Source organism: Sus scrofa, chromosome 1 (genome assembly GCF_054392235.1).
Source record: "Sus scrofa isolate SSC_HxYL_T2T_F1_AM1 chromosome 1, Sscrofa_HxYL_maternal_Yorkshire_Landrace_v2.0, whole genome shotgun sequence".
Classification (NCBI taxonomy): Eukaryota; Metazoa; Chordata; class Mammalia; order Artiodactyla; family Suidae; genus Sus; species Sus scrofa.
Window position 1 is genome coordinate 125,890,486 of NC_139383.1, and position 25,831 is coordinate 125,916,316.

Consider the following 25,831-nt stretch of genomic DNA (forward strand, 5'->3'; position numbering starts at 1 on the left):
ACTTCTAATGTAGCTCAAAGTAATATATTCTCAATTATTTTAAGTTTGTTGTATCAACATTTCATTGTGTTCTTCAAAGTGTATTTTGACTTTTGAGGGTTCTACCCAAACGTAAGTTGTTGAGTCCATCAAGACTAATTTGGTTGTATTTTATGATGCCCTTTAGGGAAAGATCACCATTGTAGCTGGTACATCCTCCCAACTGTTCCCTTTTTCAAAAACACTGGTTTTCTGTCCCAAGGCAGATGGTTCACTTCTGGCCAGTTTGATTTAGTTTTTCCCAGGACTATTAAGCCTTAAATCCATAGTTCTTCTTTCCCTTTGATCTACCCAATAATCATTGTCTTCAAGTCTCTTTCCCATAGGCTTATTCTCTGAAGTTCCAGTTGGCCCTTATTGGAATTTTCACCAGAGTCATCCAATGCATTCCAGATTTTCACTCCCACGTAGGAAGAGTCCTAAGGTGATTGTAAGTGGAGGATATTTTAGAGATGGTATCTTTAGGAGATGCTGAGTAAAAAGCCTAGCAGACCTTATACATGAGTTGTCAGTCTGAGGTGTGTAGGCTGACAGGATGTGTTGAGTACAAAGCTGAAGGCAAATGAGATCATTCAGAGCCATTCGAGGTTGAGCTTTCCACACTGATTTTCTACATGCATACAATAGCGCTCTTGTTAGGTCCTTGCTGGGTCCACAGGCCTTGGAGGTGGAGTCTTTATTTCTTTTCCCAGACTCTACTTTCACCTGTTTGATATCTTAGCGCACCATGCAAGATTTTATTTGAAGAAACTTAATGAAGAAAATCTGCAACCAGCTGGATCAGAGCAGTTTTTTGAGGGAGTAAAAGATTTGCTGCAGAAATATCACATAGGTTTTCTGAGACCCTATGCAAGAGTGTCCAGCTGGCTATGAAGATGTGGATCTGCTGTGGAAAAGTAACCCAAATCTAGAATAGCTCTAAGTCTGATAAGAAGCTCCCCAAACATAAAATCATCTCTACTGTGATGTATAATAAAATGCTAGGATGCAACATTCTGTGTCCATTATTTATGGCTCAGTTGACTGTCCTAATAGGATGAAAGCCAACATGGGCTGAATAGATGTGCCTGAGCCTTGCTGTCATTTATTCAATATGGCTCACATATGCTTCCTTAAATATTTTCACATGAGTGGACACATGAATCCATTCCAAGTAAGAATTTATTTATTTATTTATCTAATTTATTTTTTTTTAAATTAAAAAAATTATTATTTTTTGCTTTTTAGAGCCGCACCCACAGCATGTGGAGGTTCCCAGGCTGGATGGCTGCAAGTACCTAGGTCCTTTTTTGCATAAGTAAACCCAAGGCTCAGCCTGGTCTATAAATAGCTGTTGATAGAAATGCAAACAGTCCATGCTAAGACTGCAACCACCTAGGTGGAACAAGGCAAACCTTCTTGGGAATCAGTAAGAAGTATATCTGATTAGACCTCGGCTTTTAGGTGAGTTTCTTTTCTTTCCTTTTGATTTAGCTATTAAAGAATATGATACTTAGGGAGCACTTAAGCATGTGTTGTAAATACATTAATGGAGAGAGTGGACGTGATCAGAAAGATCTATAGCTGGCTGTTTAGAGTTTAAGACACCAAACAAGAGAGGTTAAGAATCCCAGTATTGTTTCATGGTGCTAAGACATCAGGACATAGTTTGATTTTCTGAGCCTGTTTTACCATTTTTAAAAGAACCATTTGGTGGAATATTTATAGATACTAGTGTTTTTTAACTCATGAGCAACTTGTGTCAGTATGCTGCCTTTTCATCAATATGTGGTAAAACCCCAGACTGGCACAGCAGAGAAGTCCTTGGGTTTCTGAAATGGCTCTCCTCCCAGACTTAGCTGGGGAAACTTCTTTCCTTATTGGAAAAGCAGAAGTCCCATAGGATCTTATGGAGGAGGGTTCAATGCCCTGAAATTGATGAAGCAGCTCACTTTTCGAGGGAAAGCCCATCTTCATTGACTGGGGTTGTTAGTGTAAAGTCAGTTTTTGCACACACAAACTGGATTTTGGAGAGAGTGCCTGAGGGACAATAAGACCAGAAAAGGAAAAAAGAGTAGAGAGGCCGTGACTCAGGGTAATGGTTAGAAGTGGGGCTGCTAGAACTGTGATATTGTAGGGTGGATAGGAGAGTATGGAAAAGAAAACCAGCTGTGAAGAGGTGGAATCCTGTGTGCTTTAGCAAGCCAGCCTGTACCTGAGAAGCATATCCCTGGGGGCCAGGAGAACAGCTGTGCTCTGAGGTGGTCAGTGAGGGTGAGGCTGTGGGGTCGGCAGGACGAGGGAAGTGAAGCCGTGTCTGGTGCATCTTAGTTTCCTTTGTCAGTATCTGTGTGACTGATGCTTCATCTTAGCCTTTGGAGTGGGATGTGGTGTGGGATGGGAGCCCTCACCATTCACAGTACCTACGTGTGCAGGATACAGTGCCGTAAGATACAGTCACCTTTGTGACTGGGAAAGGGAAAGGGTTACAGCACACTGTGAAAATCACCCTTGCAAAGCAACAGTGAAAAGAATATCCTGGTATGCAAAAGTTTAGGTCTGGAAAGGCAGGGTGGTATTATATTCTGGACACAGTTTCTCTGTGGGGTGAGGAAATAGAGTACTCCTTCCAGTTTTTTAAAAAGGCAATGATAACAGAGGTCCTCTCTTCCCCAGTTATTGCCAGCTCAGGGATATTTTATCTAACTGTTTTTTATTATTTGGACAGTCATCCTCAACAGGTCTTTTTATTTTATTTTATTATTATTATTTTTTTTGCTTTTTAGGGCCTTACCTGTGGCATGTGGAGGTTCCCAGACTAGGGGTCTAATTGGAACTACAGCTGCCGGCCTACACTGCAACCACAGCAACACAAGATCCCAGGCACGTCTTCGACCTACACCATAGCTCACGGGGCAACGCTGGATCCTTAACCCACTGAGCGAGGCCAGGGATCGAACTGCATGGTTCCTAGTCAGATTCATTTCTGCTGTGCCATGACAGGAACTCCTAAAATTTTTTAAAGTAGAGTTGACCTACCATGCTGACAATGTTGGTCCAATTTCTGCTGTACGGTAAAGTGACACAGTCATGCATATACATACATTCCCTTTCTTATATTATCTCCCATCATGTTCTATCCCAAGAACATATAGTTCCCTGTGCTGTACAGTAGGACCTGATTGCTCATCCATTCTAAATATAATAGTTTGCAGATATCTACTAACCCCAAACTCCCCTTCCATCCCATTCCTTCCCCCTTGGCAACCACAGATCTGTTCTCTATGTCTGTGAGTCTGTTTCTGTTTTGTAGATAGGTACATTTGTGCCATATTTTAGATTCCACATATAAGTGATACCATTTGTCTTTCTCCTTCTGACTTAACTGCACTTAGTATGAGAATCTCTAGTTGTATCCAGCAGGTCTTAATTCTTTTAATTCATAATTTTTTTTTCTCCATCCTAAAGATTTTCTTGGAATGAAAGAAGCATGATCGCTCCTTCACAAAATGAAGTGGTTCCTTTCTTGATTTGGTGTGTTTCCTCTGGCAGATCAACATCTATCCTGTGTCTCAGCACATGTAAAACTTTGAGGCTGGTGAGATGCAAGCGGGAAGCCAGGCTGAGTTGGTCACAAGCCTTAACAACCCTCTCATGTTCTTGGAGCACCAGCCTGGGCAGAACCCCTGACTCCATTTCTAGGTCATAAGTGGAAATGTATTATGTGACTTGCAACCTTGGAAATGCACTTGTCAATATCGAGTACTTTGAGTGCTGATTAGTTATCCTTCTGGTCCTGGCTGCAGTAGCAGCATGATCACTTCTGATATTTCCACCTTTGAGTCTTTGGGCCCCAGAGTTTGACATTGCAATGACATAGCTCATAGCGCTTCTTCTATCTCTTCAGAACTTAATAGCAGGATTCTTTCTATTAATCAGTTGGCCTTGCAGATACATTACCTTCTGGGTAGCCTAGGTCAATCCTTCTTTTCCATTTTCAAAGATTATTTGTCTCCATTCTCTGAGAGTTTTATATCTCTTAAGGTATAGTGGAAAAAGCACAGTCTTAAAGTCATAAGATCAGTGTTCAAGCCTTAATCTGTGGTATTCATAAAAACAGATTATGACTCTTCATTGACCTCCTGCATGTATTGTGCTACTCACTACATAGGTACATGGGGAGGGGGTCCAATAGCTATGTTTCACTGTCATCCATGTGCTCACTAAAGGCAACCACTGCGTGGAGTAGACTTCACAGGTTTTGGACTTCTGTTGACTTCTTAGAACTTCCCCTGCTTTGTGGTGTCATAAGAAGGACATTTAACCATGGGGTGGACATTCCATGGCAGGGACATATGGTTCTGGCCATTATGGGGCACTTTCAGATTATTGGAGATATCGCTCAGCTAACCAAACAGCCACTCCTATCGCCACTGTATTGCCTATATTTTACAAATGACATATTCTGTAGTATGCCTTTATGCCTGTTACCCTATGTCTATAAAGCAAGATGAACTTGTCATAAACTGTAATATGGCACTCAATGTTTACTTTCCATAAATTTCTGTAAACATCAATATTCTTTTTAAAATTTTATTGGAATATGGTTGACTTAAAAAGTTGTGTTAATTTCAGGTGAATAGCAGAGTAAATCAGTTATACATATACATATACATATATCCATTCCTTTTTGGATTATTTTCCCATATAGGTTATTACACAGTACTGAGTAAATTTTCCTTATATAAACATTCATATTCTGATCCTAAAAGGGGTGTGGGCAACAAATAATGTCTTTTGAGTCAATGATCTCCCCAACTTAAAAAAAAAAAAAAGCCAATATCTCATTTGAGTCATTGACAATGGTCTTCCGGAAGGACATTTTCTACTTTTAAGACTCTTTCCAGTGGCCCCTTCTTCCTTAATGTGGGTTGCTTGTCTTATTTGTTTACTGGCTTCTGTTAGTTACCTACGGAGGCGATGGCAACATTTTAGAAATAGTAGGTCAACTCCTGGATTGAGACTGCTTCTTTTTCCTTTATTCTGGGCTTTCTCTTTGATACCACAAAGAAATGGCAAATGTCTGAAGGGTGTTTTTAAAATGATCTATTTGGGTGTCTTGGCAGTATTTGGAAATATACATTTCATTCAACAATTTTCATAGATCATTTTATTTTTTTTCCTGTGAATATCACCTATGCTGGAATATCACCATCTACTAGAAGTTAGTCTTGGTGCTTTGTTTAAATGGGGAAAATGGAGATTCCTATGTAACAGGCACATTTATAAATATTAAGCCAAATGATCTATAAATTTAGATTCTCTCATGCACCTCTCTTCTCACTGTTAAGCATGGATCTATGACATTACTATGGAACACTGTATTGATCAGAACACATTTATGAACCATAAATTATAGGTGAATATTTAATGCAGTTGTAATCTAGTATTCTGAATTTGGATAGAATCAAGCCCATCTTTCAAGAAGACAAAGAAGAAGTAGATTCCATTTTCCCAAATCTGACTAGGAACCCTGAGGTTGCGGGTTCAATCCCTGGCCTCACTCAGCAGGTTAAGGATCCGGCATTGCTGTGATCTATGGTGTAGATTGCAGACTTGGCTTGGATCCTGTGCTGCTGTGATTGTGGTGTAGGTCGGCAGCTACAGCTTGGATTTGACCCCTAGCCCGGGAACCTCCATATGCTGCAGTTGTAGCCCTAAAAAGAGAAAAAAACAAAAAACAAAAAAACCCAAAAAAACAAAAAACAAAAAAACCAAAAAAAAGATTCCAATTTCCTTTATTTTTCAAAGCCATTGGATTTCTACTTATGTCTTTTTCTCTGCCTAAAGTCTTTGAACAAAGAAGATAAGCTTTGTTTATTCATCTGTTCCACTCTCAACCCATTCAGAAGGGCAGAAACCTATCTATTCACACTAGACCAGAAATTTAGAAGAGGAAGCTCACATCTACAGAGGGCAGAGGCTGTTTCATCTTGTCTGTGGAAATGGGGAGCTCCACTACTGCACAGTACACATTGTGCTTTTGCAGTGAAAGTAAATATGTTTCGTTTCAGAATATTGGTATCACAGTGCTCTAAGACAGTTGTAGCCAGGGCTCAGTTGGGAAACACAAGTTACCCCTACTCATATCTTGTTACTTTAAAAAATGCTGTGATGATGAATACTCTTAAGCTGCCAAAAATCACCCAGTTAATTGGAATACCAAGGTAGCTTTTGTGATAGAGACCTGATAGGTGATTATACTGAAATTGAATTTCTTTCCCTATTTTTTCTAAAGGTTCAGGTACTGGTTCCAATAAGAATAGGTTATTAAATTACATGCCTTACCTAGTAAGAACTGAAGAGGTTATACTTCAGTTGCTAGAGAAAAGTTTCAGTTATTGGACACTTAACACAAACCAAGCAATGTGCTAAAACTTTCTGTGGATTATGTCACTTAATCCTTAAAGTAACCCAATGAGGTTAAGAATGTTATCTCTGCTCTGTAGTTGAAAGAATGGAAGCTTAAGGTTGAAGAACTTGGACCATGTTACACCAGGAAGAGTCCAGAATTTGAGTCCAAGCCTACTTGCCATCATATTGAGAAAATATCACTTTCTTTACAGCATGTCTTGTACCAATATTAAATTCCCCTTAACAATGATAAAATAAAATCATGCATATCTATTACCATTTGTGGCACATGGTGCTTGTACAGGTAATATTACCCCTCCCCCTTTTTTTTACTCTCTGTACTAAATATGATTGATAGAGGGAAAACCTGGCTTTTAAGAACTGGCTGGGAGTTCCCATTGTGGCTCAATGGAAACAAATCCCACTAGGAACCATGACATTGTGGGTTCAATCCCTGGCCTCACTCAGTGGGTTAAGGATTCTGAGTTGCCATGAGCTGTGGTGTAGGTTGCAGATGCGGCCCGGATCTGGTGTTGCTGTGGCTGTGGCGTAGGCTGGCAGCTACAGCTCCAATTCAAACCCTAGCCTGGGAACCTCTATGTGCCTTGGGTGCACCCCCCAAAAAACTGGCTGGCTTATCTGGAGTACTTCATTTATTTATATATTTATTTATTTTAATTTTTTTGTCTTTTAGGGCTGCACCCGTGGCATATGGAGGTTCCCAGGCTAGGGGTTGAATTGGAGCTGTAGCCGCCGGCCTACGCCAGAGCCACAGCAACTCTGGATCTGAGCTGCGTCTGTGACCTACACCACAGCTCATGGCAATGCCAGATCCTTAAGCCACTGAGTGAGGCCAGGGATTGAACCCGCAACCCCATGGTTCCTAGTCGGATTTGTTAACCACTGAGCCACGAAGGGAACTCCCCTATCCGGCCGGAGTACTTTTAGAATGATTCTGCCTAGTAACAGGGAATCCCAAGTTTAGCATCTAGGACTGACTTTAATAGGAAGCTTCATGGAGAATTTGGGCTATGGTCTGTGTGTGGGGGTGGGGAAGTAGATTCCTTTCTTTACCCTTTGCTCTTAATCAAAAACTACTTTCTTCTATCTTATTCCCTGGAAAGCAATTAAAATATATTTTATTTTTTAAATAAGGAAGAAGACCATTGACTTTCACCAGGCAGTTATCACCACATAGTACATGTTGAGGAAATGGGTGTTCCTTGCTTTCTATTGTTAATCTGATGAGAGTGAGGGTGGAGAGCACTTTGAAAAAATATTTGTGTAAGGAGGAGAGGAGTGAGCTGAATAAGAAGGTCTTTTGCCTGTCCCAAATTGAGGGCATTCTTGACTTTTTAGAGGGCTTTTCCTGGAGATATTCAGATGCTACTTCCTCCAGGAGGCATGGTATTTAAAGAAGTGACCTTAGGTTTAAGTGCTTTCCATGATTCTTATATTTATCTTATTTTTAGTTTAGGGATTCAGTTCTTTCTTATATTTCTAGGAAAAAAAGGAATATTACCTGGGTATTAACCCTTCAGAGCTAGACTATTGGGTGATGATGATAATAGCAGTTAATATTACATAGGACTTATTGTGTGCCGTGCACCGTTCTAAATTTTATATGTATATACTCAGTCCTCACAATGGCCCTCAGAGATAGGTCTATTCTTGTGCTGCATCCAATCTGAAATGTATTCATGGTGCATTCTTGATTTTTCTAGAAGATGCTAATGAAAAGGTTTCACAAAACTATATTTCCAGTGCCACTTTATTTAATAACAATTATAAAAAATGTCATGGGTTGTAAGACTGTGAAATATAAGATGTGCTCCTCTTACAAAGAAGTTAAGAAAGCACATACACAATAGTATTAATAAAATAAGATATCCTTCCCATTGTTAAGATGGGGAACCCATGGGGTTCCCATCATGGCTCAGTGGTTAATGAACCCAACTCTCATCCATGAAGACAGGGTTCAATTCCTGACCTCACTCAGTGGGTTAAGGATCCGGTGATGCCATGAGCTGTGGTGTAGGTTGCAGACATGGCTCGGATCCTGTGTTGCTGTGGCTGTGGTGTAAGCCTGCAGCTTTGGCTGTGATTGGACCCCTAGCCTGGGAACCTCCATGTACTGAGGGTACAGCCCTAAAAAGACCAAAAAAAAATAGGGGGGGGTGGTAATGTGAGGCAAAAGATTTACATTTCTAAAGCAACAAGACTGAATTCACATCCTAGTGATTTGGTTCTAGAGTCCCTGCTCTTAACCTCCACTTTTTTTTCTGTCTCTCAAAAATATGTTGGAATTGACCCATGTTAACATGTGGATAGACTGCCCAGGACCTGCTACTCATCCTCTCACTGTAGCATCCACGATAGAAGTGTACTGAGAGTCTTCTGTGGGAGGGGTGTGTGTGATGTATGCACCACCTGCCTTTAGGGCTGCGATGAGGATTGCTGCCCTCATGCATGTAGAGTGCTTGACATATGGGCATCTGGCCTATTTTTAGCAAAAAACAATGCAATTGGCTTGCTTCCCCAATGAACTGGCTTCCCAAGCACCAATAGATTGGAGTCCTTGCTGGAAATTGTGTGCACAGAATGTAGTATGAGTGCCCCACATTCTGCAGTGTGTATTTTCACTGTTTCTCTTTCTACTCTAAAATCTCAACATAAATATAATTTATGTTACTTCCATAATTTGGGAATGGAGTATTTTTTCCCCATAAAGAACAGGCCCCAGAAACACCATTCAGGACTAGGGTAACTAAAATAAGAAAGAAAAATAATTTCTAATAGGAAGATGTTCTATATTAAGACTTAGCAGCAGCTGAAACTTAACATTATGTTGTCTTTACCTCATGGTGGTAAATGGCATCGAGACAACCACATAGGGGACTACAGGATTGGAATTGTTGTTTGCTATGGACTTAGAATTATCCCCTTTGAAAGATGAAGTGATTTCATTAAATCTAGATTTTGACTAACTGACATCAGGCTCAGATAAGAAGTGTCACAATCAATACCCTGCCTAAACCCTGAAAAAAATCTCTATTAATAATTTGGAGACCTGCCCCACTCCCTGAATCCTTTTACTTTGCAGATTCTTTGCTCTTGAGAATTCTGATCTCTGTTAACCAGGACCAGCCTGGGCATTGTGACCAATTTAGGACAAACTCTCCATCGCCCCTCATTTTGCTGAAGGTTTTCTCCAACTGAAATCTCTATTTTATTGCTGGATCGTGGATTAATGTTTTGCTGCCAGTCCCAGAGATAAGACAGGAGGTGAGTTCTCAATCAATGAAGCCTGTGTCACTCCCCATATCTTTTCCTATTGCTTATCATATTCTCCTTGCCAGTATCCTTTTTCCCAACCTGCTTACCGTACTCCATGTACAAGCTGCTCAAGTGTAGAAAGAAACTAGACTGTGGTGAAATAAATTCTTGAGTACAGACTGTCTACAGTTGATGTAATTATAAGTAAAACTTTAGACTTGTTGATTTGGCCTAAGTTTAAAGCCCCAAACCATTGCTTTTTCTGCTTCTGATTATCATTTTACATTTTTAGTCTTGAAGTGTTTGAACAGCTTATCAGTCAACTTGGACTGATAAAAACTTGGAACCAGTTTTTTCCTTGAGCTAGTTACAAGCAGTTTGATAAAATTAGAGCAAGTATGACCTAGCTGGAGATCTAATTGGTTAGCACTAGCTCAATTCAGTAAAATATACTTTGAACCAATCAAGCTTGTGAGCCAGTCAGAACCTGCTTGTCCAGGTCAGAGCTTATTTGAGCTAGCTAAAACCAGTCTGAAACAATTTGAGCTCTTAAAACCAGACTCAAGTGATTTTGGTTAGATACATGTGGTTTTAGCCAGAGTGGCTTTAGATCAATAAAAAGTGGTTTTGTAGGTAGAATGTCTTTTAACATCACTCTGACTCTGAACCAATATGAACCACTGAAATTCTTTTGAACAGGTATGAATTTGTTAGAATGAATTGGAGTATTTTATACAGTCTAAACCTGTTTTTATGTTTGTTTTTGCTGGGATTTTTTGGCCACACCTGTAGCATCTGGGGCCAGAGATCAGACCTGCACCCCAGTAGCAACCCAAGCTGCTGCAGTGACAATGCTGGATCCTTAACCTGCTGTGCCACAGGAAAACTCCCCTAAATCTGTTTTAAAGCTGGTCATAACTCTTTTGAAATTGACATACCTATTTAAAATTAATTAAATATGGTTTGAACTAGCCAAAAAAAGGTCAGAATTAGCTTGAAGGTGATCTTTTTGACTCAGAAAACCCTTCTTAGCCAGTCTGCAATCTTTTGTGCCAAAAATACAAGTGTTGAACTGCCCAGAGGCAATTTCAGAAATCTTTTTAGGTCTTCAGAGCCAGTCTGATCTGTCCAGAATGGGGAGAAGAGAGTGAGCCACAATTTACTGAGTATCCAGTATACGCTAAGCATTGTGCTGGGCACTGTGCAAAGTGTTATTTCATTCAATCCTTAGAACAGTGATGTCGTGTATATTATCTTCTTTTTCATGGAATGGAAACCTGAAAGTCCAAGACCCAAGGACTTCTGAGTAGCTGCTATGTGGAACACTAGATCATTCTGGCTCTGTGTGACTTCAGAGGTCACATGTTTCCCGTTAGATAACCTTGTATGATATCATACCTGGTCACTTTTAAGTCCAAAATGCCTTTGCAAAAATTTTAGTAACATTCACAAAGCTTGGGGTAGTCTAGACATTGGAGTTGAAGTTAGGAGACCTATGTTCTAAGCTGTGCAAGTGAGTTAAACTCATTGGTTCTGTTCAGTGCTTTAGCAAACTTAACACAGACAGTGAAAGGTCTGAGCCTATATTTTTGGATCAACAAGTCAGATAACTGTCTAAAGTTACAGTCTGAAGAGTGCAAACTATGATTAATATTGATGGTGGTATCTGTACCTTCAGTTGTGGTATTTCATTTGTTAACACTTCTTTTTGGTGGTTTGCTTTGGGAACAAACTGTTAAATGTTGCTGTCACCATGAATAGAAAACAAAACTCATGAAGATCATTTGATCATTTGTAGACTTACATATATGATTCTTCCCCCCGATCACTAAATACGTTAAATTTTGGTGCAGTAGAAGTAGGTTCATCTGTCTTTGAATTCCATTCAAGTGGGTTTAGAGAATTCTAGAAGAGTGATGTCATTGGTGACAGTATTTTCTCCTGTACCTGAAATGATACAAAAGCATAGTTATAGAAATGACTAACTTTTTTGAAATTAAAGTAAAGAGGAAATAAGGTAGCACAATGTCTTCTTGCATCATTCTCCTTGCAGAATTCGGAGTTGCTTTCTGCTTCCTCATTTATTTGGAGGGGGACCTCCCAAATGGTTAAGTATTATCTGGACCTGGTTTTCAATTCTTAGCTCTTATTTATGAATAACTTGGAGCCAAGTGAGATGCTCTGATAAGACGTGCTCAAGCTTTTAGTTGTACCCAAACGGACATTTTCTTGAGAGGCATTCTGTTACATATCCTTAATACTGGCAACCTGCACCTGTGAAGGTAGAAGGTATAACATAGGAAGGCCATCATCTGTAAAGTGTCATGCTTTATAGTGTGCAAATAGAATTCTGAATGTTTGTAGAGGCTCTGCCCTTATCAACAAAATAGCCATATTTGCATGGGAGCTCACAGATCTGCACTAAGGCACTCTGAGGAAATACACTGTAGCAGCTCTTGGGGACTAGAATTCAGGATTTTTGAGCACAAAGTGAGTCACCAAATTGAGGATGGGGTGGGGGAGGCAACCTTGAAAATCAGAGAACATCCTTGCCTGAATTTTTATTAATTTTATGGATCTATAGAAATACTCCTATAGGAAGCACTGAGAATTGTGGTAAAGTTTGTGTCTAGGGGCTGGCTGTGTGAAAAGGGGACCATGTGAGGAAAGTCAGCAGCATCTAATGTAGGGCGTATGGCATGTGTCTTGATGGGTGAATATGTAGGTTTTCATGGGCAGTAGAGTTCAGAGATAATGAAGTAGCTGATGTTTTTCCGATTTTCAGGCTTTATTGGGATTAGAGGATTAAAAAGAAGTAAACCTTCCTGGAGACAGACTCTGATAGATGAAAGAGCCCTTTATTGTGGATCTCAGTCCTCGAGTGAGCAGTGATATTCCAGAAAAATATGATTAAAAAATAATGTATAAGGAAGCTGCAGACAGCTTACTTGTGAATTTAACTTTTTTTTTTTTTTTTTTTTTTTTTGTCTTTTTGCCTTTTCTAGGGTTGCTCCCGTGGCATATGGAGGTTCCCAGGCTAGGGGTCCAATCGGAGCTGTAGCCACCAGCCTACACCAGAGCCATAGCAATGCTGTATCCGAGCCTCGTCTGCAACCTACACCACAGCTCATGGCAACACTGGATCATCGACCCACTGAGCAAGGCCAGGGATCGAACCTGCAACCTCATGGTTCCTAGTCGGATTCGTTAACCACTGCGCCACGACGGGAACGCCAACATTTTCTTTTTTTAAATTTTATTTTTATTAGAGTATAGCTGAGTTAAAGAGTTGTGTCAACTTCTGCTATACAGCATAGTGACCCAGTCATACACACACACACACACACACACACACACACACACACATTTTTTCCTTCATATTATTTTCCATCATGTTCTATCCCATATTATTTCCATCATGTTCTATTTTCCCCATGTTCTATCTATATCTTGTATATAGTCCCATGTGCTGTAGAGTAGGACCTCATTGCTTATCCATTCTAAATGTAATAGTTTGCATCTACCAACCCCAAACTTCCCATCCATCCCACTTCCCCTTCCCCCCAGCATTATCTTTGAAGAAACTGTAATGACATTTGAAAATGCGTAGGATAAATGAAACTTCATCGTGTCCTAGTAAAAAGAGAAAAACGAAGGATGCAGCACGAGGAGGCTTTGAAAAAGGAGGGGCAGTTAGAACCACTTGCACACTAAAAATTATTATTACTCCTGTACATTCTCCTCCACCTTTCTTTCTTTGCTTTGTTAATTTTTATTCTACATGATCTGTCTGTAAGACTTAGTGACCATTGTGTTCTTGATTTTCATTCTCACTTGGAATTTTTGTCTTAAGGGTACCATAATGTGCACGTTAAATTTAAACTGAACTCTTATTATTGCAGCATCATCTCATCTAGCAAATGAGTCTTTCCTTGGAGCAGTGAATTGTGTCTAATCCTCTCTTCACAGAACACTTAGGCATATAAGTGTTATGCAGTAGTACTTGTTGAACTGGATATTACAGGAAGTCAGTTTATTCATGGGGATTCTCATATATTCTGATGAGTTTGGGAAAATTTGCATTTGTTTGTATTTTTCAGGTGAACCACTCAGTTCTTCATTATGTCTGATGGAGACTATGATTACCTCATCAAGTTTTTAGCTTTGGGAGACTCTGGAGTAGGGAAGACCAGTGTACTTTACCAGTACACAGATGGTAAATTTAACTCCAAATTTATCACGACAGTTGGCATTGATTTCAGGGAAAAGAGAGTGGTAAGTTCTTTACCCTTCTATATAGAAATACAGTCTCTGAGTCAACATTTGTTTGTCTGTTTAGTTTACTTTGTAGGAATTAGGAGGACAAAGGTTGGAATTTAAAATTAAAGGGTGCATATGAAAGTGTTTTGTGTTCAGTTTGGGCAATGTGATCAGAGCCTGTGCTGAAGGACCCTTCATATAAAACTTAGCAGATAAAATAAAAATGAAGATTCTTTAAAAGTTTCCCCTGATACCCTTTTGACTTGGATCTTCCTTCCACAAAGTTGTTTGTCTACTTTTGTTATGAAGTTAGAATCTACTCTGCTGCTCATACTCCTGCTTTCTGTGCTGTTTCTTCCCTTTTTGATATATATATATATATATATATATATATATATATATGTGTATATATATATATATATTTTTTTTTTTTTTTTTTGGCTGTGTCAGAGGCATGTGGAAATTCCCAGGTTAGGGATCAAACCGGCACCATAGCAGGGATTTAAGCTGCTGCAGTGACAACATCGGGTCTTTAACCTGCTGCACCATAAGGAAAATAATTTGATATCATTTTTAATGGCTTTCTCTTAATTAAGGCCTTAGCAATTCCATGGGATACACTAACTGGCAGAACTCATTGCTTATGCCAGGAGTGTGAGTTTGGAGTAGGAGTGGAGACGTCAGTAATGCCTGTGATCTTGGAGGTAACCAAGGGAACAGAAAGGCTCTGCAGGATAAGAAAATGTTCTGCAGGACTTTTTAAATTAAAAAATTTAAAAAAAATTTTTTTATTTTTTAGGGCTGTACCTGTGGCATAGTGAAGTTCCCAGGCTAGGGGTCGAATCAGAGCTGTAGCTGCCACCATCACCACAGCCAGAGCAACTCGGAATCTGAGCCACATCTGCGACCTGCATCATAGCAACAATGGATCCTTAACCCACTGAGCAAATCCAGGGATTGAACTTGCATCCTCCTGGATACTAGTTGGGTGCCTAACCAGCTACATCATAATGGGAACTTCTGCCTTTTATTTTTTATTTTTTATTTGAGGATTGCAAGACAAGTTATTCTGGTGGTAGGTAGAAGGCAAAAGGTCATTGGGTCCAGGAACTAATTTTCTTGCTGAAAAAAATCAGCTGTTGTAATGAAGCAGGTCAACAGCTAGTCAGGCGATGAAGACCTTCATAGAAGCATATTCTCTCTAGGAAAGACGCAGTGTCTCTGACTTCTAGGACAGAGTAATTCATTCCCTCCTATCCACCCTAGGCCTTTTCATTCACTACCAGAGAGTCTTTTTTTCCCATTTTTATTAATTTTTAATTGAGGTATTAGTTGATGTACAATATTGTATAACCTTCAGGTATGCAATATAGTAATTCACAATTTTAAAGGTTATAGTCCATTTATAGTTATTATAAAATACTGGCTACAATCCTTTGTTGTACAGTATATCCTTGTATCTTATTTATTTATACATAGTAGTTTGTGCCTCTTAATTCCCTATTCCTATCTTGCACCCCCTTCCCTCTCTCCACCTGTAACGGCTTGTTTGTTCTCTATATCTATGAGTCTGTTTCTTGTTATATTCATTGTTTCTTTTTGTTATATTATTTGTTATATGTTTCTATTTTGTTATATGTTTTGTTTTATTTTTTAGATTCTACACAGAGAATCTTGTACAGACTCAGACCCACTGAGTAGGAATAGAAACAATGAAATTTTATTTTATTTTATTTTGCTTTTTTAGGGCCACACCCATGGCATATGGAAGTTGCTAGGCTAGGAGTCGAATCAGAGCTACAGCTGCCAGCCTACACCACGGCCATGCAGGATCTGTGCCATGTTTGCAACCTACACCACAGCTCACAGCAACGCCAGATCCTTAACCCACTGAGCAAGGGCAGGGACCGAACCCACAACCTCATGGTTCCTAGTCGGATTCGTTAACCACTGCACCACGACGGGAACTCCAGGGTCAGTTAATTTTTGCAGAGAAGCCAGCTGAAATTCTGGATTATTACAAATTACATTAAATCTGCTGATCAATTTGGGTATTGATACTGATCTGTGGAAACTTAATGATATTGAGTCTTCCGATTTGTGAACATGGGTTTTTTCCATTTATTTAGGGCTTTGATTTCTTTCAACCACATTTTGTAGCTTTTAGAATGTAAGTTTTATACTTTTTTGTTAAATTTATTCTTAACTATCTTAATCTTTTTATGCTATTGTAAATTGTTTTCTTAATTTTATTTTTGAGTTGTTCCTTTCCAGTGTCTAGAAATACGATTCATTTAGTAAATTGAGCTTGTATACTAGAACTTTGCTGAACTTGTTTATTCTAATAATCTGTGTGTGTGTGTGTGTGTGTGTGTGTGTGTGTGTGTGTGTGTGTGTGTCTATAGGGGTGTATGAATGTGTGTGTCTCTGTGTGTATTTACTCCTTATGATTTTCTGTATACAAGATCCTGGGATCTTTTGTTTTATTTCTTCCTTTCTAACTTGGATAAGTTTTGTTTTTTGCTTTTGTTGTTGTTGTTGTTTTCTTGCCTAATTGCCCTGATGAGAACCTCCAGTGAAGTGTTGAACAGAAGTGATGAGAGAGGGCATCCTTGTCTTGCCTTTGATTTTAGGGAGAAAGCATTCAGTCATCATTAAGTATAATATAAACTGTGTATTTTTCATAGATGCTATTTTCAGGTCGAGGATGTTCCCTTCTGTGCCTAATATGTTGAGCATTTTCATCAGAAGAGTGTTGAACTTTTTCAAATGCTTTTTGTGCCATCTATTGAGATGGCCATATTGGTTAAATGTCTATTTAGATTTCCTGTTTCTTCCTGAGTTAGTTTCAATTGTTTGGAATTTCTCCATTTCTTCTAGGCTGTGTAATTTTTTGGCATATACTTATTCATACTATATCTTTATAATCATTTTATGTATGTAAGATTGCTAGTGTTATTCTTCCTCTCATTTCTGATTTTAAGAATTTGAGTCTTCTATGTTTAACGTTAGTCAGTCTAACTAAAGGTTTATCAATTTTGTTGATCTTTTATTTCCACTCTAATCTTTTTATTTCTTTCTGCTTGCTTTGATTTAGTTTACTCTTGTTTTTCCAGTTTTTTAATTTTGGAAGTTAAATTATTGATTCGAGATATTTTGTGTATATGTGTTCTTTTTTTTTTTTTTTTTTTGTCTTTTGTCTTTATAGGGCTGCACCCATAGCATATGCGTGTTCCTAGGCTAGAGGTCTAATTGGAGGTGTTGCTGACAGCCTATGCCACAGCTGCAGCAATGCCAGATCCAAGCTGCATCTGAAACCTACACCACAGTTCACAGCAATGCAAGATCCTTAATCCACTGAGCGAGGCCAGGGATAGAACCCACAGCCTCACTGTTCCTGGTCAAATTCATTTCCATTGCCCCACACAGGAACTCCTGTTTTTTTTTTTTTTTTTTTTTTAATATAGTTGTTTATTGCTATAAATTTTCCTCTGAGAACTGCTTTAGCTTCAGTTGATTATTATTATTTTTTTATATGTTGTGTTTTTCATTCACCTAAAAGTATTTTCTAGTTTCCCTTGTGTTTCTTTGACCCATTGGTTATTTAAGATTGTATTGTTTAATTTCCACATATTCATGAATTTTCCAAATTTCTTTCTGTTAATGATTTGTAATTTTACCCCATTATGGTTAGAGAACATACTTTGTATGATTTCAGTCTTTTAAATTTATTGAGGCTTGTCTGATGACTTAACATATAGTCTTTGAGATTGTTTCATGTGGACCTAAGACAAATGTACATTCTGAAGTTGTTGGGTGAACTCTTCTATAGATGTCTATTAGGTCTAGTTGGTAGATGTCTGTTAGGTCTAATTGGCTTACAGAGTTCTGCAGATCATCTGTTTCCTTGTTTTCCTTCCTGCTTGTTTTATCAATTTTAAAAGGTAGAGTATTGAAGTCTTTAATATTACTATCAATTGTTTATTTCTCTCTTTTTATTCCTATGTATTCTTAACAGATTGGCCCCTCTTATCATTATAAAATATCCTTCTTTGTCTCTAATAACACTTTTTGTCTTCAAATCTATTTTGTCTTATATTAGGAGAGCTACTCTAGCTGTCTTTTGCTTACTGTTTGCATGGTATATATATTTTTTTCATCCTTTTCCTTACAAACTTTTTGTGTCTTTGAATCTAAAGTGTGCCTTTGGTTGTAGATGTGGCTCAGATCCCAAGTTGCTGTGGCTGTGGTATAGTCCAGCAGCTGCAGCTCCGATTTGACCCCTAGCCTGGGAACTAACATATGCTGTGGATGTGGCCCTAAAAAAAAAAATAATGTGTGCCTTTTTAGATAGCATATAGTTGAATCGTATTGCTATTTATTTATTTATTTATTTTTGTGTTTTATCTTTTTAGGGCTGCTCCCATGGCATATGGAGGTTCCCAGGTTAGGGGTCCAGTCAGAGTTGTAGCTGCTGGCCTATAGCACAGCCACAGCAACATGGAATCTGTGCCAAGTCTGCAGACTATCCTACCACTCACGGCAATGCTGTATCCTAACCCACTGAGCAAAGCCAGGGATCAAACCCACTTCCTCATGGATGCTAGTCAGGTTCATTAACCACTGAGCCACAATGGGAACTCCTGAATCATATTTTTAAATATATCCTGCCAATCGCTACCTTTCACTTGGAGTCTTTAATCTATCTGCATTCAATAGAATTACCAATAATTTAAGATTTATGTCTACCATTTTTCTACTTGTTTTATGCATGTCTTTTCTCTTTTTTGTTCCTCTATTTCTTTGTGATTTTTTGTGTTATTTAATATTTTCTAGTATATCATTTAAATTCCCTTGTCATTTTTTTTACTATGTCTTTAAAAATTAGTTTCTTAGTCATCCCCTGGGAATTATAATTGTCATTTTAATTTTTAACAATTTGTTTGGATTAACACCAACTTAATTTCAGTGCTGTACTCTGTTCTTACGTGGCTCCATTTCCTACCCTTCACTTTGCACTGTTACTGTCATACATGGCAGAATGCCATACATGGTATCTTTATATGTTATGTGCCCATCAACACAGGCTTATAATTATTACTTTATGCAGTTATATCTTAATAAGATGGAATAAAAGTGTTACAAAAAAGCATTTATACTTTTATATTGACCTATGTAGTTACCTTTATTGGTGCTCTTTATTTCCTTGTGTGGATTTGAATTACTGCCTTCTGTCCTTTCATCTCACTCTGAACACTGTCTTTATTATTTCTTGCAGGGCAGTTCTGCTAGCAATGAATTTTCTGTTTTTGCTTATCTGAGGATGTTTTCATTTATCTTTTAATATTAAAGGATATCTTTGCTGGCTATTGGATCCTTGGTTGGTAATCCTTTTTCTTTTCAGCTCTTTGATTGTGTCATCCCATTGCCTTTTTGACTATTTTTTTGATGATAAATCATCTCTTAGTCTTATTGGTATCCCTTGAATGTGATGAATCACTTTTCTCTTGCTGTTTTTAAATCCTATCTTTTGATTTAATGGTGATATGTCTATTAATATTTATAAGTTTATTCTTCTTAGGATTCATTGAGTTTCTTGAATGTATAGGTGATTTTTTAAAATCAGATTTGGAAAGTTTTTGGTTATTATTTCTTCAAATATTTTTTCTCCCTCTTTCTATTTCTCTCTCTTTATTTTTTCCATGTGATTGCCAGAATGCATATGTTGGTATGTTTAATGGTGTTCTGTAGGTCTCTGTGACTCTCTTCCTTTTTATTCATTCTTCTTTTTCTTCTCTGCCTTAGATTAGATGATCTCAATTGACCTTTTCAAATTCAGTGATTTTTTTTCTTCTGCTAGTTCAAGTCTGCTTTTAAGCCCTTCTAGTGAATATTGTGAATATTATAATTTTCAACTCCCAAATTTCTATTATAATATCTCTTTTTTAACATTCTGTTTTCAGTGAGGCAATAGTCTCATACTTTCCTTTAATTATGTAGACATAATTTCCTTTAGTTCTTTAAACATATATAATAGATAATTTAAAGTCTTTGTCTAGTAAGTTCAACATAGGGCATCCTTAGCAATGGTTTTTTTTTGGTTGTTTTTCCCTCTGTTTGTGGGCCATAATTTCTGTTTCTTTGTGTGTTTTATAAATTTTGTTGAAAACTGGACCCTTCAAATGATACAAGGTAGTAACTATGAAAATCAGATTTCTTCCTCCACTTAAGGGTTTTTATTGTTTTTGCTGTTCATTTTTGTTATTGCTATTTGTTTAGTGACATTCTTGGGTTAATTTTGTAAAGTCTTTTTTTTATGTGTAAAGTAATAAAGTTTCTTCAATGGTCACCTAATAAGAGGACAGAGAGTTTCCTTTTTCATTTTTTAAAGTTTTATTTAAATATAGTTGATTTACAATATTGTGATAATTTCTACTGCACAACAAAGTGATTCAGTTATATGTGTACACAAATTCATTCTTTTTCAGATTCTTTTCCCATAAAGATTATCACAGAATATTGAATAGAGTTCCCTGTGTTATACAGAAGTTCCCCATTGGCTAGTCATTCCATATACTACAATATCCATATGCCAATCCCAAATCCCAGTCCATCTCTCACCATGACTACCTGTTCCTTTTGGTAACCCTAAGTTTGTTTTCAAGGGGGGTTCTTAAATTCATGAGCCAGTTAAGTGTCTCAGCTTTTTCTGAGTCTGTGTGTGTGTGTGTGTGTGTGTGTGTGTGTGTGTATGTGTGTTGGTATTTGCTTAATGTTTCTGCAGGTAGTTAACATGTCTGCCTTAGCCTTTAATTCCTTCTTGAGAAAAGCCTCAAGGTTAGTCAGAGATGAGAGATTAGGGGATTTTAAGTTCTGTCCTTAGCATCTGTACAGCCTTGTACATGAGCTTGGTCTAGTAGATTCCAAAGAATATTTTGGAACTTTTCAACCCTCTCTATGGACATCTCCTATTTCCTATTTTTTTCTTCTTTTTTTGGTTAGACTTTGTTAGGTCCAACTGGTATTGCTGCCTTTGATAACTCTGATGTTAAATAATTGATGCTGATTGTTTTCAACAAATGGCCTAAAAATAGGGCTATTTTCTTAGAGCACACTCTGAGTCAGATGAAGTAAAGACAAGATTTGGAGATGGAGCTTTACAGGCAAATTTTAGACAGTTCTCTTGGGGTGAGACTTTTGGGGAACTCCAAATATGTTACACCTCTACTACCTACAGTGATTGCTACATTAATGGTTTCCATAGTTACTACAGTTGTGCATCTGTTGGTTTTCAAGGCTGCTGTTGAGCTGAGTAAGGGATAGGAGAATCAGACTATTTAAGATAGCACAAAGCTTACTGTTTTTACTGGTTTTCAGTTGGTTTTCTTAAATAGATGCTCCTTGGAATTTTGCAGACCTTTGTTAATTTTAAGAGTTTGGAAAAAGTGGATTTTGACAATTTTTGCCAGTTTTTTAATCGCTTTGATGGAGAGAGATTTTTAGAGGTCCTTCCTATAAAATAGCTGTAAGAGTGCTTTTTAAAGGTGGTGTGGGGAGAAGTCATAGAAAGCTAATATTTCCTGAAACTGGTGACACGAGGGAAACTTGAGGAAAGGTGAGCTGATTATTATTTTTAAATATAAATTATGTCTTATTTATATATTTTGTATTTATAAAGATATCCAATGTGAATACATCTTTTAATAAATATTGTTGTGTTGCCTAAAGATAACTATTTGAAATGAAATATAAATAAGGTTGTGTTCCAGGTGGGATTTTCTTTAGAAGTTTAGATGATTAGGGGAGTTGTATTGAATAGGAAAGTGAGAAGAACTTACTGATCTCAGTTCTCTTTTTATTTTTCATTTTGCCATTTTAGGTGTACAGAGCCAACGGGCCAGATGGGGCCATTGGCAGAGGCCAGAGAATCCACCTGCAGTTATGGGACACAGCAGGTCAGGAGAGGTATGAGACCTTCAGTTATGTGCTCCTTACTGGAGGAAAGGGGAAAAACAGCTTTGCTCTTCACATAGTATCCTGAGCCAGATAAGGCCAGGTGATCTGTTGGTATGCACCTGGATAAGAAATGCTGCCAAATTAGCAGGAAACTTATCAGTCTCAGATGATAATGGTGGCTTCATTTCATACGAGGTCAAAGGAAAAATTAATCCTTTTCAAAATGGACCGTTTTGCTTATGAAGTTTTTTTTTTTCCTCCCCTTTTTCAGACTGGTATACTTTTCTCCATTTACTTTTGCTGTTTACTTAGCCACAAAGAAATCTGTAGCGTTGCATACATTATTCCCACCTGCTTGTTGACACTTAGTAGAAAATATAGTTGAAATTAATTTATATGATCAGAGGTTGCCTGATAAAAATGTCACATGAAATTTCATATCAAGTTGCTTTTCATTTAGCTACAGCCCTGTTACTTCTCATAGTTTCCTTGAAAGATTTTTTTTTAAACTGTTTATAATGGAAAATCTACGTATATAGAAAAAGTAGAGAGAATAGTACAATGAACTAACATGCTTGTTTCCCAATTTCAACAGTGACCAAATTCTGGCCCATCTTATTTCATGTATATCTCTCAATTTTTCTGACCCTCACTCAATTATTTTGAAAAAAATTCCAAATATCAAATTATTTTATTCATAACTGTTTTGGTATGTATGTCTGAGAACTTTTTGTAAAAACATGGATGAGAAATATTATAGAAAACTTAAACTAGTGAATCAGATGACAAATTCTTATCAGTCTTTCTTCCCTGGAGCCCATGCCTGTCAGTTGCAGGCTTTGTATAGAGGAAAAAATAGAAAACCAACTACTGAGAGATAGAGGGGCGGCAGTAGGATAAAGTCTTGGTGCAGGGAGTACCAGGAAAGGGCAGAGACTGTGGCAATACTGCCCCCACTCTAAAGCCAAAGAAATGGTTCTCAGAGATAAGAGCTTTCTGTAGAGACTGAAATTAAAAAAGGTCATGAAACACATTGTGATGTCAGGTCAAGTCAAGCTTTCATAGGACGAGGAAAACATACACAGCAAACACCGTTGCTTTTGGCCTATTTAACTCATAATTGTACATTAAATTCTTGGCTGAAAGTAAGGGGTCATGAGCTAGTACTTGGCATCCCTGTCCACCAGACTGGATTTTCAAATCACATGGCCTCTTAACATACACTTTTTCTTTTTTTTAGGGCCATACACATGGCATATGGAAGTTCCCAGAGCTGGAGGTTGAATAGAACTGGAGCTGCTGGGCTATGCCACAGCAATGCCATATCCAAGCTGCATCTGCAATCTACACCACAGCTGTTGCAATGCCAGATCCTTAACCCCCTGAGTGAGGCCAGGGATCAAACCCATATCCTCACTGATACTAATTGGGTTCTTAACCCTTTGAGCCATAGCGGGAACTCTAGCACATATACTTTTATCCGTGATAAATAACTGTCTTATTCACATGTGGCCTATACCACCATCCAATTTGCTGAAAAATTAAAAAAAAAATTTACCCAGATTGATTTTAGTTTAAAAGAAATTCCAAGTAAAACTTTTGGTAATTGTTGATATTTTATAGTCTAAATATTTTCAAATATTCTTTCTTGCTCTAGATACCTACCTACTAGCTTTTGTAAGATATCTAGTATCATCGATTATGTACATAATTTTACACTGTTGGAAGTAGCTATTCATATAATAGCATGATTCAGTAAATCTTGTATAGCAAAGATTTATGTATATATAATGCTCATGTAGAGTGTGAAGTTACTAGTAATAGTGGCATGTTATTAAACATCTAATTTGTTAATAATGAACTACTGTGAGGGGCTGAGGGCACTGCTGGTAGCTTTGTATTTCAAGAGTGGGGCAATAGTTTAGGTGACCAATCTACTTTAATATTTCTAGGTTTCGCAGCTTGACAACCGCATTCTTCAGAGATGCTATGGGGTTTCTTCTGCTTTTTGATCTGACCAATGAGCAAAGCTTCCTCAATGTCAGAAACTGGATAAGTAAGTTTTATTGTTTTCCTGCTTCTTGCTTCCCACTCCCTGCAATAAAATTCATCTTATATTCTACCTCTGTTGTAAGGCGTTTTGGAGAATCTCCTAGTGCTGTTTAAAATGCTGTTTAAAGGAGTAATACTTTTAGTTTAGAGGCAAAGACAATTGAAATATTCTACTCTCCCTAGTAATGCTTTCATTTGCTGAGTGTATCCTGTGCTGTAGATACAAGGAATACTTTCTGTGTAATTTCTTCATCAGTCTTTTCTACAGAGGGGACTCTTATCCCCACTTTATTTTATTTTATGGCCGCACCCTGGGCTAGGGATTGCATCTGAGTCGCAGCTCTGACATACACAACAGCTGCGTCAACGCTGGATCTTTAACCCACTCCATTGGGCCAGGGACCGAACCCACGCCACCACAGAGACAACACCAGATCCTTCACCCGATGCCCCACAAAGGGAACTCCATCCCCATTTTAGAGATAAGAAGATAGAAGTCTAGAAAAGTGCTATCAAGTCTTGCACCATCCCAGGCTTTAAAACATATATGCATTGATCCTTGTGAAAGCTTCAGGGATCTTAACCCCTGGCTCCATGGCTCTTTTGTTTTTAGAAGCCCTTATTCTACTTGCAGGGCCAGAGCATTTTCCAGGAGGATCCCATCATAGAAACCTCTAGAAGTTCATTGGCTAAAGTGGTTCCCAACACAGCATATATGAACCTTCATTCTGCCTCTTTGGAGACAGCCTAGACTCTTAACATAACTGGTTAATAGCCATTTAAAATCCTGCTACTTGACCAAATGTGGCATTTTCCTCTGTTGTAAACATACATTTTCCTCTGTTGGGTGTATTAGTGTAGCCTTAGAGAATCTATTGGGGAGGGCTGTGATACTAAATTCTTAAAATCCCAACCTTTAAAACAAAAACATTTATTTCAAAACATAAAAAAAAATTTCTTGGAATTTTGGTATTATGAAAGGGTAATGGGCTGTGGCTTTGATAATAGAAAACCTTATTTTTAAAAATGAGTTTTTAGGAGTTCCCATTGTGGTGCAGCGGAAATGAATCTGACTAGGAACCATGAGGTTGCGGGTTCGATCCCTTGTAAAGTTCGATCCCTCAATGGGTTAAGGATCTGGCACTTCAATGAGCTGTGGTGTAGGTTGCAGACGTGGCTCAGATCCTGCGTTGCTGTGGCTGTGGTGTAGGCTAGCAGCTGTAGCTCTGATTCAACCCCTAGACTGGGAACCTCCATATGCTGCAGGTGTGGCCCCAAAAAGCAAATAAATAAATAAATAAATAAATCATGAGTTTTTAGGGAGTTCCTGTTGTGGCCCAGCGAGTTACAAACCCATTTAGTATCCATGAGGATGCCAGTTCAATCCCTGGCCTAGCTCAGTGGGATCTGGCATTGCTCTGAGTTGTGGTGTAGGTTGCAGATGCAGCTTGGATCCCATGTTGCTATGGCTGTGGTGTAGGCTGGCAGCTTCAGCTCCAGTTCAACTCCTAGCCTGGGAACTTCCGCATGCTGCAGCTGTGATCCTAAAAAGCAAAAAAAAAAAAAAAAAAAAAAAAAAAGTTTTAAAATAACTAATTTCTTAGTGCATTGTGGTTTTCAAAGCATTTTTCACATAGTTTGTGATCCTCTTGACCACCCTATGAGGAGGAGCTGGTATGTCCTTATTTTAGGATGAATATGCTGAGCCTTACGGAATAATAGACTTCTCCAAGGACATGGAGCTATTGGCTTTCAATTCAGTGGCCTTTTATGTTCTTTCTCAACTAAGTTGATCACTTGGAGTTGAAGACCTATTTAACCCTTTAAATATAGGTTCCCCAGTGCAATCATGTTT

At 38.1% G+C, this 25,831-nt stretch overlaps 1 protein-coding gene across 19 annotated transcripts in view; it reads left to right on the forward strand.

Annotated features, from left to right (window-relative positions):
• Positions 1–25,831, forward strand: part of RAB27A (RAB27A, member RAS oncogene family) — a 73,650-nt gene that overhangs the window by 32,403 nt on the left and 15,416 nt on the right. For 5 of the 19 annotated variants that reach the window (XR_014837169.1, XM_013992966.3, XM_005659584.4 and 2 more), the window contains 3 exons: positions 13,809–13,983; positions 21,848–21,933; positions 23,877–23,980. Coding sequence is in view for 17 of the 19 variants with exons in the window: in XM_013992966.3 (XP_013848420.1) it covers positions 13,831–13,983; positions 21,848–21,933; positions 23,877–23,980 (343 nt within the window). In the remaining 2 variants the exon portion in view is untranslated. Of the gene's footprint in view, positions 1–1,389; positions 1,483–9,535; positions 9,718–13,808; positions 13,984–21,847; positions 21,934–23,876; positions 23,981–25,831 lie in introns of those variants that run through there. The other 14 variants (XM_013992965.3, XM_005659581.4, XM_013992963.3 and 11 more) reach the window with 7 other exon arrangements.